The sequence below is a fragment of the Antedon bifida genome, chromosome 5 (genome assembly GCF_963402885.1).
Source record: "Antedon bifida chromosome 5, ecAntBifi1.1, whole genome shotgun sequence".
NCBI classification, from domain to species: Eukaryota; Metazoa; Echinodermata; class Crinoidea; order Comatulida; family Antedonidae; genus Antedon; species Antedon bifida.
In genome coordinates, this window is record NC_136230.1 from 1,841,905 (window position 1) to 1,862,536 (window position 20,632).

Here is a 20,632-nt window from a genome sequence, read left to right on the forward strand (position 1 = left end):
CGTGTCGTTCTAGCATACATTAAGCCTATCTAGTGTACTGAAACATTATTCGAATAACAATAATAAGAGTATTCATTATTTTCGTCCATATAAATACCGTGATTGGTTTTTCACAGTGACGCAACGTAAGCCCTATGTGTTTTCTTAAATATTAAACTCAAAGACACTGACTTTTGAATTCAATTTTTTTAATTATAAATTTGTCAAAAAACGTATTAAAAAGCAGTACAAAAATCGTAACATTGTTTCGTTTAGTTTGGGACACTCTCGCTCTCTTATGTCTTGTAAAAAAAACTTGGAAAGGTGTCGCGTGGAACACTGTTTATGTCGCGCGTGCAATTACGTCATATGTCGCGCGTGCAATTACGTCATTTGTCGCAAAGAATTTGGACATCACTTTTCGGAAAACTAGCACCAGAAATGTGTAAGTGGGTGCCCAACAATACGCATTTCATTTTTATAATGTTGGAAGTAAGATTGATCAATCAATATTAATAGTCTTATTTCATTTCCTTCACTTAAAATTCAAGTTTCAATTGAGGAGTCTCGCAGATTTTCTCATCTCATAACGCAATGATTTAGTTAAACCTGCACGATATCATCCATGGGTATAGGGACATCCATACTTTGAGATGCTCTATTCTCAGACTTTTTATCGGATGTAAACGTTTTGTATTTCTGAAAGAATAAATTTAAATAATATGATCACACGACCTTTCTATGGTTTCTATTTTCCAGACTATTACAGGATGCGATAACTATCTGAACTATTTTCCTATTAAGTATTATATTCATGCATTATTAATATGATTACCGTGATAGAAACATGCAAATGACGCTATTGAGAATGATGTAATCATATGTAATATATCAGAACACTGTTGTCAGCGGCTAAACGAAAAGGTGACGCGTGCGTATAGTTTTTAAACGCGTACGTACTAAATTAAATATTCATCAGCTTTCGAACGCGCACGTACGAAAGTAGACTTTCATCATATTTCGAACGCGCACGTACGAAAGTAGACTTTCATCATCTTTCGAACGCGCACTTACGAAAGTAGACTTTCATCAGCTTTCGAACGCGCGCGTACTAGATTATACTTTCATTAGCTTTCAAACGTGCGCGTACTAAATTAAACTTTCATCATCTTTCGAACGCGCACGTACGAAAGTAGCCTTTCATCAACTTTCGAACGCGCGCTTACTAAATTAAACTGTCATCATCTTTCGAACGCGCACTTACTAAATTCAACTTTCATCGGCTTTCGAACGCGCGCGTAGGCCTACTAACAGTTTATGTCTCTTCTGCAAATGAAGCAAAAACAAAATATTATATATAGGATTGCAATAGAAGCTCTACCTGACATAGCCCCATGACATCATGCATTACAACATACAGTGAGTTTAGCCTTGTCACTCTAAATACAAGAACAATATCAATTTAAAAATACATACAATACATAAGATATCACTACACCAGTTTAACTACAGTTAATGAGGACGTACCATCAATCCATGTTTTATTACAATGAATGTCCACATGCATGCTCACTAATATTATCAACTATATATATAGATATTTTTACCTTTAAAAAAACATTAGAATCCCCGATTAATTACAACATTATAATTGTGTAATTGTTTTGTTCTCTCACCTGATCCTTTGTATGCTTGTACACACAAAAGTAATACAAGGACAACAGACACACCACAATGATAATGATAACTAGAATCACAATCACAACAATGAAGGCTGTATAACTTGAGCATGATTCTTTATCTATCAGTGTTGGAAGAAATGATATGAATATCAATTATTGGCGCATTTGATTAGTACGGAGCAATGTTACGAGGCGCCGTTCGGGACATTGCTAATTTTGTCGACAAAATACAATTATACACGTAATTGATTGTATTCGGACAAAAACAATTCTGAGCAGCGCCGTAGATTAGAGGGTAATCAGCTACTAAAAACGTATGGCCTCATCCTGTATTCTAGAAAAGAGGACTAACTTTTCCTGGTCTTTCACGCCGGTTCCGCCGGTATGGTTCCGCTCCGGCTCCGGCAAACAAAATAAAACATGAATGTTTCGTTTTCACGACGCTCCATGCGGCTATGCGCGCGCCAATCGATATGAAATCGATTTAAAACACAATATATTCCCTGTATTTAAGTTGAGATTTGTTACAAAAAGCATCAAGGCAACAACGATGTGACAATATTACCAGGGAAGAGTGACATTTCGCTCTTGCCTGATATTACGGATTAAAAATAAATGCGTGAATGACGCAGATACGATTTTACCTGAATTAAAAAGATCAATGCATTCCTTCGCTCGTGGGTTTGTTGCACACTGAATCGCTCTGATTCGACTGAAAGAAAATTGGACGGAAGTAGAGGGGTGATGGCGGGAAATTTATGTTAAGCTCTGTCTACACTATCAAACTAGTTTGACAAAGAAAAAGAAAACGTATGACTTACTTTGGATTTTCTTCGCAAGAAAAAGTGATATTTTTCTCGTGCATAATATTCTTTAATTCCAAAAGTGAGCCAGTTCCGCAGTGTTCACTCCTTTAGTTAAATATACATAGAGAGAATTCTTGATAAATGAATGGTAATTATTGAAAAGCGATTACGATGAGAAGCATTCTACTACAAACACTGTTAAAGCCAGCTTGATTCCCACTAGCGACGCAACGCAAGTGAGTTTACCAATCAGAAGCGATGGATTGCTCGAAATGTCGCTTGTCATTGGTCAACTCGCTTCCGTTGCGTTTACGTCCTTGCGTTTCGTCGTAATGCTTGGTTCCCACTAGAGACGCAACACAATGGCGCAACAACAACGTCAGTGAATTGACCAATCACAAGCGATGGATTATTCGAACTGTCGCTTGGTTAACACGCTTGCGTTGTGTTTACGTCCTACTGCAATAAGAATACTTACGTTGTTGAATTATCGCCAAGATCTCTTACCAAAATGGTAGTAAGTTTAGATACTTTACTACTTGTTAGTCTGGGAACCTCAATTGATCTAAAAATACTGAATACAATCAAAATACAAGTAAATTAGCATAAAATGTTATTGAAAAAATGATATTATTTAAATAGTTTGCCATACTGCAAGATATAGATGTGGCACGCACGCACTTACTAAATCGACGTAAGTATTCACTGTCGCTATGAAACAAATTACTTTATGTTACACGTTACGTTATTGCGTTACCTTGCGTTAGAACCAAGCTTAAGACGTCTTTCCCACTAGTAGAACCCGAACCAAGGACGTAAGCGCAAGCAAGTAGACAAATGACAAGCGACAGTTCAAATAATCCATCGCTTGTGATTGGTCAAATTACTTGCTGCACTTACATCATGTGTGTCCTAGTGGGAACAAAGTTTAAACAAACGGATAACCTTACCTGCCGTTACGAAACGACGGACGTCCGCCATTTGAGGCGCTTAGAACTACTTCAACTTCTCCCGATGCCAAACTAGCAAACTATAATATTATAAACATATTTATAAAGACAAATATTGTTGCATATTTACTTGTTTTATTGTAACCTTTAAGTACTATAACATACTAAGGCCTGTTGGGAAAGGCACCTGAGAGTGCAAATCCTCAAATTGAACACTCTCGGCTGTAGGCCTACCTTCCCAATGTTGCATTGTTATACTTGAAAATTATGAATTATTAAAAATAAGATTGAGATGTATGGTGGTTACTAAGCATACCACTGATGATGGCTGACACAGGAGCAGGATAAAAAAAAGATGATAAAAAAAAGATAGAAAGTTATGAGTAAGTAATCAAGAACGATATGCATTTTATATATACTTTTGACAAAGCTTGGTTCCTACTTGAGACGCAACGCAAGGACGTAACGCAACATCAGTGATTTAACCAATCACAAGTGATTGATTATTCGAACAGTGGCTTGTCATTGGTCAACTCCCTTGCGTTGCGCGTACACCCTTGTGTTGCGTGACGCAGGAACCACGCGTAAAGAAAAGTATTGTACTGACCATTGCTGACGCTTTTGGCCAAAATATTCCAGACGCTGATTCTGAGAATGTTTGGCAAGATGGACATTGGCGAAAGTCAAAGCCAGTCTCAACTGACCCACAGAAGGCTACGTCATTCATCATAAACCCCACCAAAGAATCTTCTAATGTTTTACGCCTGGTAAATAGACCATACACGTGAGAAATTTCCTTAGTTCCAGACCATAGCAGATGCTGATGATAGAAAGATTAAGAACCTCAATCGTAATTCCACATATGACAATATTGATATCAGTATCATGGACAATTCTGTAATACAGCGTGAATATCATCACATGCGACGCCTGTCTTATGGGAGGTCAGGTAACGATGACGTCATATCGCACTACATATTCGGGCACATCACAAACTAGTTTGATAGTGTGACAGAGCTCATTAATAGAATTAATGGTGATTCTTACTGAGTTCGGAGGAAATTCCTGAGCGGTGTTGTTTACAAAATTGTCAAATGCATCAGGTCCTAATGTGCAAGGTTCTTGATACGCAATGTCCTTCTTAAAGTCCATTACGAGGGACGTGCAGTTGAATCTATAAGTAATTAAATGAGTATTACTTTATATCATTGATGCCTTTAATTAAGTATGTTCAATTGGGGGACGGATGGTGACGAATGGAGGACGGATTGGGACGGATGGATGGTGACGAATGGGGAACGGACGGCGGGCGGACGGATGGAGGACGGATGGGGTACGGATGGAGGACGGATGGAGGACGGACGGATGATGACGAATGGAGGACGGATGATGACGAATGGAGGACGGATAGGGTACGGGTGGAGGACGGATGAGGTACGGATGGAGGACGGGTGGGGACGGATTGAGGACGGATGGGGTACGGATGGAGGACGGATGGGGTACGGATGGAGGACGGGTGGGGACGGATTGAGGACGGATGGGGTACGGATGGAGGACGGATGGGGTACGGATGGAGGACGGATGGGGTACAGATGGGGTACGGATGGAGGACGGATGGTGACAGATGGGGAACGGACGGGGTAGGAGACTAGTTCTAAGAGCTGTGGGCTCTTAGACCTAGGCGACATGTTTTAAAACATATTATTATAACCTTATAGATTGTATTCTAATTTTACAGATATGGCGTTCTCTCCACACGTTCCTGAGAATAAGCCAAATCGTAATTGACTAATTGAAAAGTCACAGCCATGCTGCCCGGAACGAGGAATAGGGCCTAACTGGTGTGGTTTTACAGCGTTGTAGGCCTATTATATGCATTGAGAATTATAACATTTAAAAACGAAGTAACTTTTATTTGGATACTGTACCTAAAATCAGGGTCACACTCGATGTTGCTGTTAATCGGTGGAACACATTCCAAATACTCAAAGCATCTGCCTTCGATAAGGTCGAGGATATTTGGCGTGGTCCCATCACCAGCAGGGTATCTTGGGAACCGATACGTGTCCCCCTCCTGGGTAAGTGCAGCAAGTAAACTCAACATCAAGAAAATAACCATCTTTGCAATTTAACTGCAAAATCATATCATTTAAAAATAAATGTGAACAATTAAGGAGAGTTATCCGCCAAGGATAACTACTGTATAATGAAACTACGTGATGACCATATTTGGAGTATGATTCGTTTGGTATTTTATCAGTTGCCCTATTAAGACACCTTTGGGATACAAAAATGTGTCTCGACCTTAATTGAGGTGTTCCCTGAATAGGTGTTGGTTGCAGTGTCACTCCGAGTCGACCTTTAATAGAGGTGTTCCCTGAATAGGTGTTGGTTGCAGTGTCACTCCGAGTCGACCTTTAATAGAGGTGTTCCCTGTTTATACGGTTGCAATTGACTTATATGTTAAATCAACTATGTGTTGATGTAGGATAGAAATGTTGATGTGTGAATTAGGAATTGAATTGTACCGGATAAGTAAAGTATATCTCGACATTGACCCGCAGATACGCTTGAAATGGTTATCAATAACCATTTGTTCATGCTAAAAAAAGAAATATTTTACAAACAAAAAACAAGAAATCAATCAAATGGAATTTTAAAGCCAAAAATGATCTTCCGCATTCCCTAAATTTAGAGTCTAGTACTTTGGTAAGTGTCAGTTTGTTGTACGTATATAATTATAAATGTTTCTACGCTGCCGAGTCATGGCACGGGGAATTATGCTTTAAATATCTCCCATGTTTTCCCTGGTAAAACAAAAAACGTTAATGTAGCCTACTTATAATGTTGCACATCTAGTGCAAGGTACAATTAAATGTTATCATGTTTTTGTTTTCTAAAAACACTAAAGAAAACGACGACTGTATGGGGAGGGAATTGCGTTGAGGTTGCCTAATTCCAACAGTATCAACAGTACAGTGTAATTTCCCCATGGTTATACGTGTGTCGTTGCGAGGTACAAGAAAGGTACCGGAAAATACCCCAAGGTATTTCCTCTCCATATCCTGGTTTACATAATTGTTTTTCCTGACTAATCAACCAGTCTAATGCAGATTATTATATCACTGTTATTACCAAATTACTACAGTATGCAGATAAATTGTTGTCCTATAATTTGATCAATGAAAGTGAACACAGGCCTACCAGCAAATACCGTATACGGATGGCGGAAGCTGGTTGAAATGATTGGGAACAATGCCATCGGTAAGCTAATGGAAAATCCAACATGTCCACAAATAACATTAATGAGCCTTTCCAGCATGCAGGAGGGAAGAACGAAATCTCTGATCTTCTCTTCAATAAACAAAACGGCACATCGAATATTATGAGGCCATAGAATCATACAGCCTAACAGTTTCGCTACAGCCAAATATCATAATGATTTTTTGAAAGTTATTTTAGGCCTAAGTGTTGTAATGGCAATAAATGAATCAATTTGACTACCATACCACTGAATCATGCAGGTTACTTACCTTACTGGTCCCACTGGTCCGCAGTCAGTCTTCGGATTGGAAACACGCACTTTAATACCCACACTGTGTGTGAAGAACAATTTGTGTCTTGAACAGGACATTGACGGTCAAAACCTTAGGAAGTTTGTTTACAAATGATTTCCTGATTCGTCGTGACATGCGATTTTAAACCATACACAATATTACAATGCGATGGTGCAATTTCCAGTAGTTAAATTGGTTGCTCGATGTATTACCGTAAATATACGCACCTAGGCCTCTAGTAGTGGCTGATGACATAACTAACCCTTTGGGATTCGGATATGTAAATGGCTGTTTGTTTGTTATTAAAAAGGTCAAATCGTGCATTCTGAGTGTATGTTCGAAATGAAGATGATTCACGTGAGTTGATTCTATACAAAAAATAGAATTCGATCTATTTGTTAAAATGATGTTTGATAAATTTGTAATGATGGCTTCAAGCGATTTAATGAATAGATGTATTAGTTGATAGACGCACAAAACATTACAGAATATTGCGACGTTTCTACTATAATTTCTAAAAATTGCCATTTAAATATAATGTCCATTTTTCATTTTCATGTCACATAATACTTATTCATTTTGACCAAAAATACCTGACCTTAATTTTAATTTTTAGTCGCGTGGACGCGACTCTATATTCACTATGTCGGTCGGTCGGTCGGTCGGTCTGGTATCATTATGCGTTTTAGCACGCGACTTATGGCTGTTGGCCTTGTTTAAATTGTCTGAAGTCAACGGGTTTTTCAAATTACCCTTCATTTGTCTTTTTTTATAAGCGAGATCATTTTGTTTCGTTTTTGTTTAAAAAATTGCATTTGTATTCAAAGTTTGATTTTAAGTTCATCTTTTTCATGTTTTGGGGACAGTACAATAGGCTACTGTGAAAACAATTAGCAACTAGAATTTGCCAAACTAGTTATTAAATCACCCTTTTTTCTGATACTCTTTTGTTGAAAGTTAATGGTTGTTTTTTTTTCAATTCGTTGAATGTGACAGCACATTCAATTTTTCATTTAACATTTTTAAAATATTTTGTTATTTGTAAACAGTGCAAGGTGACCGTAAAAGAGTGAACCGCATTCATGGAAACATTGTATTTAATTGCAGCTAGGCTAACGCTGTGTGTGCCCAAATATGGTAGTGATATGCTCAAATATGGCAGTGATATGACATCATCATGTCCATATATGGGCACATTACATGTTTTGTCACATAACGTTTGATAGTGTAGACAGAGCTTAACATACCTTTGTGATATTATTCTATATAAGTTAAATAAAGTTGATTAATTTCAAGGCGAAAATAGATTGCAAAATTTAATACCATGCTAAATTTTAAATGTACATCCATGTTTTTTAATCAATTAAAATAAAAAGGTCGTAAAGCTGTGTAAAAGGTGGTAAACCCAGGAATCCAAAGTTTTCGATTTTATAGAGGACGCTATATCAACAAAACGTGAACGTGCAAAAAGAAAACAAAAATCGACAACCAGAGTGTTTGAGAGGACGTCGTGTGCTGATTGTCTGCTGAGAGGGGCCTAGCGAATCGACCTAAATAACATAATAAAAGTTACAATTTGTCTATAACGTAAGCTTACTAGTTCTGTTAAATGTTGAATTGGTGAATTGTAATTAACAGTTGGTGTAAAACATTAATATTTCCATACGTAGGCCTAGCGTAGATAATAGGTAGCTCAGGTCAGCTGAAATGCCAGTCAGTGTGGGAGTGGGCCCTAGCCTATGCTAGTTTATTTTCACTAATGTCAATCTAGCCTAGATCTGAGAGGACCTATGTTAGTCAAATTTCTTAGCAGATTGCAGTTCAAGATACCAAATCATCATTTGTACAGTACGACAGTACTCAGTAGTAGTAGCCTACGCCTAGTAGTAGTAGAAACAGTTGAACCAAATAAATTAATAATAATAAGAACAGACTTTTATTATTAACCTCTATTTTTTATTTTTGACAGCAAAGTATTAGAATGGAATCACACGGTTTTAGACTACCATGTGAACGTCCAGATTGGAACAAGATATCTATGTTGATTGGCAAACTTGTTGATGTTCGTAGCGTCAAAGACGCTTCAGAAGCCCTCTTGGCAATTACCCGTCAGGTTCACGGTGCGGAAGTGGCGTCCACGCCTCATCATCTTATAGAGAAGTTTTTAATTGAAGGTGCATCAAAAGATGAACAATGCAAAATAGTACAAACAGTTTTACCAGTATTAGCAAAAGCTGCGCAGTCAGTAAACAAATTTAAACTGAAGGAGAGTTGGCAGACATACAGGGAAATAAATGGTAAACAAAAGTTCACTTCATCTTGATATTGTACATCACTTTGTCTCCCCATACTCAATAGAATAGATTAGCTGTTGTGTAAATTAACATCCTACTCTTTAGGCCATGGGAAATACAGTATTTGGATCTTGTCTGAACAACAGTTTGAGGGAGGATATATACCTATATCAACAAACATGTCTCACTACTCAACAGTATGTGGCAGCCTAGGTAGTCCTACACCTACAGTACTGTATCTGTTGAGCCTAAACCTTTACATTAAATTACAATTAATTCATAGCGAGTCGCCGTTTACCGTACCTAAAAAGCCAACAACATCGGCAAGGGTTCGAGGCCGACTCGCTCCTAGTTCTGATGGTGGAAAAAGTCTTCTCGGATAAGGACTATAAACCGTAGGTCCAGTGTACACAGTTGCACTTTAAAGAACCCAGTTCATTATTCGAGAAGAGCAGGAGGTTACCCCGGTGAACTAGTTCACAAAATAGCCCCTGTATCAAGGGGATTACCACCTATCTGATAGGACAATGATTAATTTACTATTGGTAATCCTTGGCCACATTGCCTAAAGACATAGAATAAAAAATGTTTTGTGAAATATACAGAGATTATTAACAATATTTGTATTTTTTCACTGTAATGGTTTATTTTTTTTAAAAAGATGATTTTTATGCAGGTGGGTGACTTTTGCACATGGTCGTCTGACAAGAAGAACCATATCTTCTATTTCCCAGGGCTTTAAATGTGATATATCTAATTTTCACAAAACCACAGTGCATCCCACACAACTCAATCTACTCTTAGCTTACTTATGTAAATTATCCATTGAACCATTCACACAAAATTTGATTTATACCTTTAATTAAATTAACAGTCTTCTCAACCAGAAGTTATATAAACAATTACATACTAGTGCTATTAAATATTGTATCGTAAATTCTGGAGTGTGCATATGAAACTATAATACAGTGTATGACCGAATATAATCCAATGCTCAATTATAATCCCATGCTTAAGTATAATCCCATCCCCTGAATTAGGCTGAATTCAGACATAAGACTTGGGTAAATCCATGGGATCTGAGTAGCAGTACACTCACTAATTTTCCAATTTTGTAAGAAGGCCTCATTCCCTACAGTGATATACTTAATAATATTATAAGTATAAATATATATAAGTATCATACATTCTTAAGCTCTGTCTACACTATCACACTTTACTGTATGTGACAAAGAAATGTGATGTACCCAATTTATGAACACGATAATGTCATATAATAGCATATTTGGGCACATCACACTTTTTTGTAAAAACTAGTTTGATAGTGTAGACAGAGCTTTAAGATAAAACCCCTAATATTTCCAATTTTGATACTTATTTAGAGACTGGTAGTTTAGCACTTACAAGTACTGTAAGTAGTGAGTTCCTTGTGAGTTTGATGGCCAATTGTGTTCTGTGTACCATACCACTAGCACAACAAGTAACAGTTCATCCGCTTGTCTCGTTTCTTTCAAGGTAAGGGACGATGTCACAATTATTCTACTGCAGTTACTGCAGCAAAGAGTACAATCATACACATTATTTATTTATAAATTTCTACTTTAAAATAAACTAAAATTCATTTAAGGAAATGCATTAATGCGCAAAAAAACCTAGTTACTGCAGTACCTGCAGAAGCATAATGTTGACATGGTTTTTACACTATCAAACTTTATGGGACACAAAAAATGTGATGTGCCCATATATGGACATGATGATGTCATATCGCTACCATATTTGGGCATAACACTACCAATATATATAATATAATGCCTATACAATATGTTGAATATAAAATATAAACAAATTAGGCTCACATAGAATCTTACATTTAAGATACTGATGACAAGTGTAAGTACATTAAACAAAACATAATATGTTTTAATCTGCTTCATTTTTAGAAATAAAAATTAGTACAATTTGTACTGTCAATATGAATTTATGTTTTTTATTACCATAACCTTCTTAAAATCTCTCATTTTCAGCTTTGAACGATCAAGAGATGTTATGTACGAGAAACTGCGTTGTGTTTTTAAGTTTTTTGAGGATATAGGTAATGGCCATTCAACATGTTTAGGAAAGGTTGTCTTCAAACTGAAGGTGGATGCATTGAAGCGTGACAAGGATCCTAGCCAGCATGTTTTAAAGGTACAAAGATTAAGAATGAAATGTTGGTCCCAGTAGAGGATCTTGTTTAAGTTTTGAGGGTGTGTGGCGCAGTGTGTTGGACGTTGGATTACTGATCGTGATATGATTCGAATCCAACTCTCACCGCATTGCTTGTATCCATAGGCAAGACACTTTACTTACATTTGCCTCTCTCCACCCAGGTGTATAAAATGGGTACCGGTTAGATCAAGACACAACTTTGCCCTGATTACTAGCTGCATCATTATGGGAGTAGTGTTTCTATACGTGTATGATCCAAAAAATTACCGGGGTAATAATTTGCTTATATGCACTATATAAGAATAAGACATTATTAATTAACGTTTTTCATTTTCTTTTCTGCAGTTTAAAACCACAACAGAACAGACCAACAAAGGCATGTGTGTGTGCCCCCTCCTGCTACCTGCATCACTGCTGTTGCCACCAATTGGAGCTAATGATGTCATTGACATTTCTGGGATACGTGACGGAGTAGTGGTCAAAGGTCACGCATTGAATCTAACCATTATTGAAGAAGTAAGTTATAAAGAACACAGTCAATTTTTTTTAAATTATTTATAGAGAAGAGCAATTCCTCAAATTTAAAATTACTATCTAATCCCATAATGGTAACAATACATCGCCTAAAGCACTGTCAGTCTATACTATCAAACTTTATGTGACAAAAAATGTGATGTGCCCATATATGGACATGATGATGTCATATCACTACCTTATTGGGCACATCACACTTTTTTTGCCAAACTAGTTTGATAGTGTAGACAGCTTTAGAGTAAAAATAAATTACAGCTAAATCACATCAAGACCAACAAATGTAATGGGTTACTTATTACAATATGGATTATTAACACTTGTGGTTAGTTTGCGGTACACCACGTATATAAAAATCTGAAAAGAACTGTTGCGTTACTTGATTTTTCGATCAATGAATTCTTTGATTTTCCTCTATGGGATACCCTAATGGTATATAAAGAGTTCAAAACATAAAGTACTTTCCACCAAAAACTACCTTCCTAGCTTTGTAATTAGTATACTGTGTTTTGTACAAGTGCTGCAAACAGTTATATAGTTTTAAAATCTAATAATGTACTGTGACAGTACAGTATTCATTTTAATATGTGGGCAACTTGCTCTAGAATAGTGTAGCAAATTTAATTTATGTACCGTTTTCAGGATTTTTTATTAATACATAAAATAAGCTAAATAATGCATTTTAAATTAGAATTTCAAAATATAATTTAAAAGATCGATGTCAAACATTTATTTACCCGTTTCCTATCAGAAAATACATTTTACAATTCATAAAATATATTTTACTATCAGACATTACAGGTCTGAAAATAAGTTGCTATAGAGATATTGATTATATCCACTGATTAGTGAGTCAGTGGAGAATGAGTATAAGAAACAACAAAAAGCTGATAGGAGACAAAAAGAGACAGCAATATGTGAGAGAGACAGCTATGTGTAAGAGGCACATGCAAATTACATAAACATAAAAATATCCATGTAACTCTGGAGGATTGGGTTTATTGAGGGTGTGGCAGATAGCCAACCACAATTTGATAGATTGATTGTGTAACTAAGGTAACAATATGGATGTTGTCAAGGCCTAAAGAGGAGAGTAAAAAATGTATTTTTTTTCTTGAGGTCAACAGCGTAACGTCTCATTTGACAGGTGATGCTCATGCAGTACTAAACTAAAGCTCTGTCCACACTATCAAACTTTATGTGACAAAAAAAATGTGATGTGCCTATATATGGACATGATGATGTCATATCAGTACCATGTTTGGGCATGTCACATTTTTTTGATAGTGTAGACAGAGCTTTAGATGATCATCCAGTTCTGATAACTGTATTACTTACCACTAATGGCATAGTATCATGTTAGGGTTAGGTTAGGCTGTTGTAATGAGGCATCACATGTGATACACGTGTGACTCTGTATCATAGAATTTGTCATGATACACAAAACAAATTTTAGAAACAATACCAAGAATCAGCTTGTGGTGTAATAAGGCATCACATGTGATACACGTGTGTCACTGTATCATAGAATTTGTCATGATACACTGAACTAATAATTGCTGTATCAGCAGGTAGTTCAGCACACATACTGTCTATTGTTTGCATAAATGTAGCTGAATATTTATATTTTTTTCATCCTGCTCTAAATCTGTCAAGTGTTTCTATTTATAGCTCTCATTCTTGTCAAACTAATAATAGTCATGCATCAATAAACTTTTACAACCTATCAGGCCATGGCCACATATTGTTTACAGTAGTGATATAAATAGTACATTTATTGCAGTAAGTTTACATAGTAAATTGATATTAAGAGAGTTGAAAGGATACCAAGCCCATCTATAATATAATAAACTGGTTGGATTGAATGTACTAAAAATAAACTACAATAAGTCTACTAGTACTAGACTATCAAAAATAATTGGTAGTTAAACCAGTCGTGTGTAAAGCCCATCGTTCGTTTTAAAACCGACTTATATATACAGTAGGTTGGAATTAAGTTGATTGTTTTGGTTAAAAAGTTAGAAAAATGTTTATTGGTTCTAATCGAGTATGTGCAATGAAGGTTCTGTACTGTAGTGAACAGATTTAAATAATTGATCAAGTGTTTCTTACTTGTAGTTTTGTGGGTTCAATTTATTTATAGTGCTAAAATTCTTTCTTGTGGATTGAAGTAAGATTGATTAAAGCAGGCTGGTTTAAAGTCTATATAAGTGTGTTTCTTCTTGATTTTAAATGTACAGTATCATAAATATCAGTGTAATGTAAACATTAAAATCATTAGAAAACATGTTTTATGATAATACTACAGTAACTTGTTATTAATTAAAATATTAAATGTACATATCATTTGAATTCTAAAATATATGTTAGGTTAGAACCTAGACCAATGTATACAGTAATTGATATGGGTCATGTTCTAAACATATTGTTTTCTATAGCCTTCATCGATTGGACAAGAAGAACAGGATAGTGATTATCATGATGCTAATGACCAATCAGATGTTTCGGTAGAGAGTGATTATGAAACTGCACCAGAAACAAATGACAGTGAGTTAAAATTAATAATACTTTAAAATTTAAGATTTTTTGATTTTAATAAAGTCAACCTAATTTTCAAAAATAATTTTTTGCAGATTTCATGTCACCATATGAACTTGTGTCGGGCTACAGTAATTCACTGAGTAAAGCTATAACAAATTGCGCAATATACGACGCCGTACGAACCAATAAGCTACGCCGTAGTTCTGAAGATAGTCGTTCATCTCAAAATTCAAGCAACTCGTCAAACCAATCAAATGCGCGAGAGCAAGCTGGCTTCACGGAGGCGGGGCAGTTAGCGCACAATCTTGCGCAGTATTACTCCCAGGATACGGACCGTTTACACGTCAACTTGCTGCGTCGACGTAGCTCCAACGAACTCTCATCTCATCACAGTACAAGTCTGTCGGAATTTGGATCTGAAATGGATGAATATTTCGGCAAGAAGATTTCGGCAATCAACGAAGATGATTCACAACATGTGGAAGAATTTGCTGCGACTCTTGCGTGTTCGGTTGTATCACATGGATTGAACACTGCTTCGTTGTTAGTTCCTGGAATACAGCAATTTGAAGCCAAACAACCTGTGAATGTAGCCATGAGGCCCATTGCTCTACGCCCCACCCCCGAAAGTATTACTCCCGAACTCAGCTCGGATGACACATCATCTCAAGTCAACTCCTTTGAACAGTTGGCAGACAACGTAGTAGAACAAAGCTTATCTTTGATATTCTCGTCAACCAATGGGAAATTGAATTCTGCAGAAAGGGTTAAGACTGCAACAGCAAATGGTTTTCATTGCTGTGGTGTGAAAAAGAAAATCAGTTACAAGAAAATAGAGAAACTAGCGAGCAATCTTGTTGAAAAACTGATTAATGAAGTCATGCTGAAAAAAAAAACCAAAATAAATACGGAAGAGGCTTGTAGACAACAAATTTTTAATGAAAAAGAGAGGGCGTCCTTTGTTGAAGCTGTCGATGACCTTGCAGGACATGTCGTTGAATTGGCGTTACAAGATGCTCAGGACATCATCAATGACCGGTTGGATTTAGACAGCTTTGGGTCAGTAAATGAAGAAGAGTATAGCATCATTTCTTCCATGTCTTCAATGAAAGAAAGTGATTCTTATGAAATTATTAAAATTGATTCATTGAGCGACGCAAGTAGCAGCCCTGTAATCGTCACCAAAAAAAGTTTCTCAGCCGACGAATGTGTTGACAAAATATTAACAGACAGTTTCGTTGAATTAGGTAATATTAAATGCGGGACACGGGACAAAAACGATGTTCATAATAGTCATTTTGACGTAAATACATTTTCCCAAATGGTTATTGAGGCCGCTCTTCAGAAATTAAACGAGTTGAAAAGTTCAAATGGTAGCAGACGGAACTTAGGAGACTTAGGTTGCGTAGCGACAAGTGCCACCATCTGCTGTGATCAGTCAAAGGTTATTGGCAATGGTTTGGAATTATTTAGACAAAACCACAAATTGGAACTTCCTGAGCCAACTACAAATATTGTGCATGACAAAGTCAGTGAAGGAAATTTAATAAGTACACAGGAAACTATAGGTAGAAATGTGAAATATATCAAGACAAAGTTTGATAGAAACACTCAAGCATTCATGTCTGACACTAGTGAGAACCGCCTGTCCGGAGAAAACAGCGGGCCGATTCCTGGTACCCCACCCCCCACACCGGATTACCTGACAAAGAATAATTTTGAAAACAACCAACATGCCCTAGAAGAAGAACTTCGGAAACGTTTTGCAATTGAAGAAACGGAAGAAGAAAGAACAAAGCCTAAAATAACAAGTATTGATAGTCTAGCTAGTAAATTAGCTTCAGCTGCGGTTTGTGATGGTATCTATAAAGAAACGGAAGGAGCTGGGCCTAAGATAACAAGTATTGATAGCCTAGCCAGTAAATTAGCTTCAGCTGCGGTTTGTGATGGTATCTATAAAGAAACAGAAGGAGCTGGGCCTAAGATAACAAGTATTGATAGCCTAGCTAGTAAATTAGCTTCAGCTGCTGTTAGTGATGGCATCCATAAAGTATGTCGGCGGGAAAAGCAACCAAGTTCCGCAAGCACTTTTACAGAAGATTTACTCAAAATCGGTAATATTGACATCACTGGAAAGAGACCAAGTTGTACGGAGGAAAATATAGCAATTTTTAGAGAGGAGCTTCGGCGTGCATCCATTGAGCAGGAGAGAGAGCTGGCGAGAAGAGGATCACAGTTATCAGACTTTGCGGATGAACTGGAGAGTGCCAGATTTAAAGAGGAAATACCAAATCACATTCAAGAGTTTGCTTACGATCTGGCTAATAACATTTTAGCAAGTGCTTTCAGACAGCAGTTTGGAGACATTGAAAAAAACAATGATTCAGAGTCTACTGTGGACAGACAACAGCCTGGAGCAGTGAGCCTAGATACAGCTGCACAGGAGAGAAATTTACTTGCCATGGCAACAAACCTAGCAAATTCTATTGTAGCCTCTGCGTTACAGGCACTCCGTAGTCAAGCTTCTGGGCGTTCAACATCAGGTAGGTTTTTCTTAAACCGTGTGATTCTCCACAAAATTAATCCACTATAGTTTTACCCCTTTCACCATACAGAATGCTAGGTGATGTTAAGCTCTGTCTACACTATCAAACTTTATGTGACAAAAAAAATGTGATGTGCCTATATATGGACATGATGATGTCATATCACTACCATATTTAAGCATATCACTGCTATATTTGGGCAAATCACACTTTTAAGTGGCACATGTAAATAAATAACTATGACTCTGACTATGAAACATTGTTTTTGTTTTCAGCTGACCGTTCGCCCCACAGTCCTTGATGGGGGAAAGAAGAAGACTACTTGCAGACTTAACATTTCATCAAGATAAAAATTCCTTAGCTATAATAGTATACCTTGCTTTGATCTAGGTCATGCTAGTATAGACAAAAAGTTGACAAACTCTGTATTTAAGCTGCGGCTAATTAAGTTCCTTTTTAATCAACCATTTGTAAACATGGTTGTTATCTCTTAAGCTCTGTCTACACTATCAAACTTTATGCGACACAAAAATGTGATGTGCATGAACACGATGATGTCATATCATTACCATATTTGGTCATACCGCTACCATATTTGGTCATACCACTACCATATTTGGGCACATCATACTTGTTTTGTCAAACTAGTTTGATAGTGTAGGTAGAGCTTTACACCTGCTAAAACAGACAAACCAAACTTTCCTCATTAAAAAATACTACAATGTTAATGTACTGTAGATTTTAAACTATAAATACTCAATGTACTGTAAATGCATATTTATACTATTTACTACTATATAAAGACCAATTTTAATGCATTTCATTTTATGTACTGTTTTTAAATTGTGGCAAACTAAATACCTTGTCTGGATTTTTTGGGGATATTGTGTATTTGCAGCCCCAAATTTTTGGTATCAATTTTGATTTGTTAATGTTTTTATGTCCATTTAAAGTAAACACATTTTCTGTAAATTTATCATAAGGTATCCAAAGTGTTCCCAAACGAAGTCTATTGTTTTAAATTTTAAACATTTTTGGATGATTAAAACAAGATAAAAAATGGTTATTATAGTTGCCAAAATGAATTCAGGAGATTAAATTAAAACAGCAAAGATTTATAAAGATCAACTCAGTATTGTAGTGTGCTAGTTTGGCTATAATATAGCTATTTCAAAAGCATTGAGCATGTATCTATATAGTTTACAGTAGGTGTTTCTGGTGGCGTTTGCTACAATAAATCATCACCTTAATAGATCTTAAAATCTTTGCCTGTTAGTCGCTAACTGCTGGGCTGTACACAGTATTCGCTTTTACAGTAATGAATTAAAATTACTTCTATATATAAATTATGCTTAATTCTTAGATAGGCGGACACAATGCAGAAACAGTTGTGTGCAGAAACAGTTGTGTACATAAACACCACATCTCAGTACAGTACTCACCCTACAGCTTGGTTCCCATTAGGACGCAATGCAAGGACGTAGACGCAATGCAAACAAGTTGACCAATGACAAGTGATTGTTTATATCCCTTACGTTGCATTACGTCATTGTGTCTCTAGTGGGAACCACGCTTAAAGGAAAACATTCTCTTTCTAGAGACTTTTTCCAATTGCTTTTTGACTACTAACATTGTCTTTGTCCAAACGCACCAAAGTGTAGTAAACAGACTGAAACATTAGCTAAATCAAATACTAAGACATGAATACTAACACAGTAAGGCCAAATAGATGTAAACTAAATACAGTATTGTTTAAATAGCAAAGTGAATGTCTTACCCATAAAAAAGATGAGCCTAGCAGACACAGTTATAAATCCCATAGTATTGCACTTGGTTGAGCCTAGCAAACATTGTTGGGTAAAACCCATATTCGTACACACTGAGTCTTGACATGGGTTGGGCCTAGCAAAACTGGTATAAATCCCATATTGATTAAACTCTGAAAGTCATGGGTTGAGCCTAGCAAATCACAGATAGTAATAAGTCTTGCTATTAGCAAATACAGTTATGAATCCAAAGTACTGAGAAAGTCTGGTCATAGGTTGTGTGTAGCAAAAACTGGTATAAATCCCATATTGATTAATCTTAGAAAGTCTAGCAAAAACTGGTATAAATCTCATATTGATTAAACTTAGACAGTCTTGCTATGGGCTGAGCCTAGCAAAAACTGGTAGAAATTCCACATTGTAGACTGGAGTGTCTTGCCTGCCTCATGGCCTGGCTCTACTGACTACAAAATGAAATGGTTAACAATGGACAGACTGAATACACCTGAATATGCAAATTAGCTCAATCTTACAGTAATTGAGAAAGTAAGATTGCAAGATTTTATTAATAGATGGTGATAACATTGTGCTAAATTTTGCAATAATTAAAGAGGTTTTTGTTCACAATTTAAATGTAGTTGATTGTTGCCTTAGTAAAAATTAAACAATATGGCAGTATCTTTACATTTAAAAAAGCATTGTACAGTATTATCAATGGTGTGATACTAAATTCAATTTTAAAATTGTAACTTTAATATAATATTAAATATAGTTGTTTAAAAACAGTAAAGTTCTAAGTATCTGGGATATCAAATGTGATGCTTGTTATATAAAGCTCTGTCTACACTATCAAACTTTATGTGACAAAAAAAGTGTGACGTGCCCATATATTGACATGATGATGTCATATCACTACCATATTTGAGCATATCGCGCTACAGGTAGTTTGATAGTGTAGACAGGGTTTAAGAAATAATACATACCTAATAATTGACAATTATTAACTTGGCATAAGCAGCAATAAAAATGATTTTGATATCATTTGTAATTTCTCATTCAATTTATTTTGGTCAGTATATCTTGGTCCCCACCAATCACAGAGATGGATCATCATAAACTGTCCTGTATACACTATCAAACCAGTATGAAAACAAATTTGTCATATGACATCATGTCCACATATTTTTTTGTCAAATAAAGTTTGATAGTGTAGACAGAGCTTTAGGTATTGGGTTGCACCTTATTCTTAATGGGAACCATAGCTGTAAAGCCCCAGCACATTTTAAATAATAACACTAATAAATTGAATTTAAAAAAATACATTTTACAGACTTTTTTATGACAAAGAGAAAGGCTGCATATATATCTATGATTTCATTTCATTTATTTGTTCGACAAAAAACTTCTAGGGCTTCAATGTCCAGGAAGCTCTATAGCTCACAAACCAGAAGCCCTACTTCAAGGATCTATAGAATGTCAAGGTTGCGCAATGTGCATATGAACTACATTTTATTGCATTATAAATCTACAGACAAACTGAAAAAAATGAAGACTATTTTAAGGAATTTTGCAGGCATATGAGCTGTATGACATAATTATGTTTGAAAACATTTTTTTTCAGGAACAAAGTAACAAGACTTTATAATTCAAAAACTTAAAAATAATAGTACTGAATATAATAGCAAAACAACTACACTTAACCTTCTAGTACAATTGAATGCAATGTTTGTATAAAATTCAGCAACACTACCTAATAGGGGAAGGGGCAAGGG

At 36.1% G+C, this 20,632-nt stretch overlaps 2 protein-coding genes across 4 annotated transcripts; one reads left to right on the top strand and one right to left on the bottom strand.

Moving 5' to 3' along the window:
- Positions 1-329: 329 nt before the first annotated feature.
- On the bottom strand, positions 330-19,254 carry LOC144843025 (ADP-ribosyl cyclase/cyclic ADP-ribose hydrolase-like). Of its 3 annotated transcripts, XM_078699670.1 has the most exons (11): positions 6,951-7,174; positions 5,346-5,549; positions 4,465-4,591; positions 4,025-4,237; positions 3,418-3,497; positions 2,946-3,041; positions 2,483-2,572; positions 2,306-2,373; positions 1,656-1,780; positions 1,361-1,418; positions 330-678 (listed from the first exon to the last, which is right to left on the bottom strand). In XM_078699670.1, the coding sequence occupies exons 2-10, from the start codon at positions 5,534-5,536 to the stop codon at positions 1,380-1,382; spliced, it is 1,029 nt and encodes a 342-aa protein (XP_078555796.1). In that variant the 5' UTR covers positions 5,537-5,549; positions 6,951-7,174; the 3' UTR covers positions 330-678; positions 1,361-1,379. The 3 variants fall into 3 exon arrangements, with proteins under 3 accessions (XP_078555796.1, XP_078555795.1, XP_078555794.1); XM_078699669.1 differs by lacking the exons at positions 1,361-1,418; positions 6,951-7,174 and adding an exon at positions 18,872-19,254; XM_078699668.1 differs by lacking the exon at positions 1,361-1,418 and having other exon boundaries at positions 6,951-7,177.
- Positions 8,477-18,885, top strand: LOC144843022 (uncharacterized). The gene is made up of 8 exons (XM_078699660.1): positions 8,477-8,561; positions 8,944-9,271; positions 10,651-10,783; positions 11,293-11,455; positions 11,822-11,992; positions 14,446-14,554; positions 14,641-17,091; positions 17,370-18,885. The coding sequence occupies exons 2-8, from the start codon at positions 8,956-8,958 to the stop codon at positions 17,393-17,395; spliced, it is 3,369 nt and encodes a 1,122-aa protein (XP_078555786.1). The 5' UTR covers positions 8,477-8,561; positions 8,944-8,955; the 3' UTR covers positions 17,396-18,885.
- Positions 19,255-20,632: the final 1,378 nt, after the last annotated feature.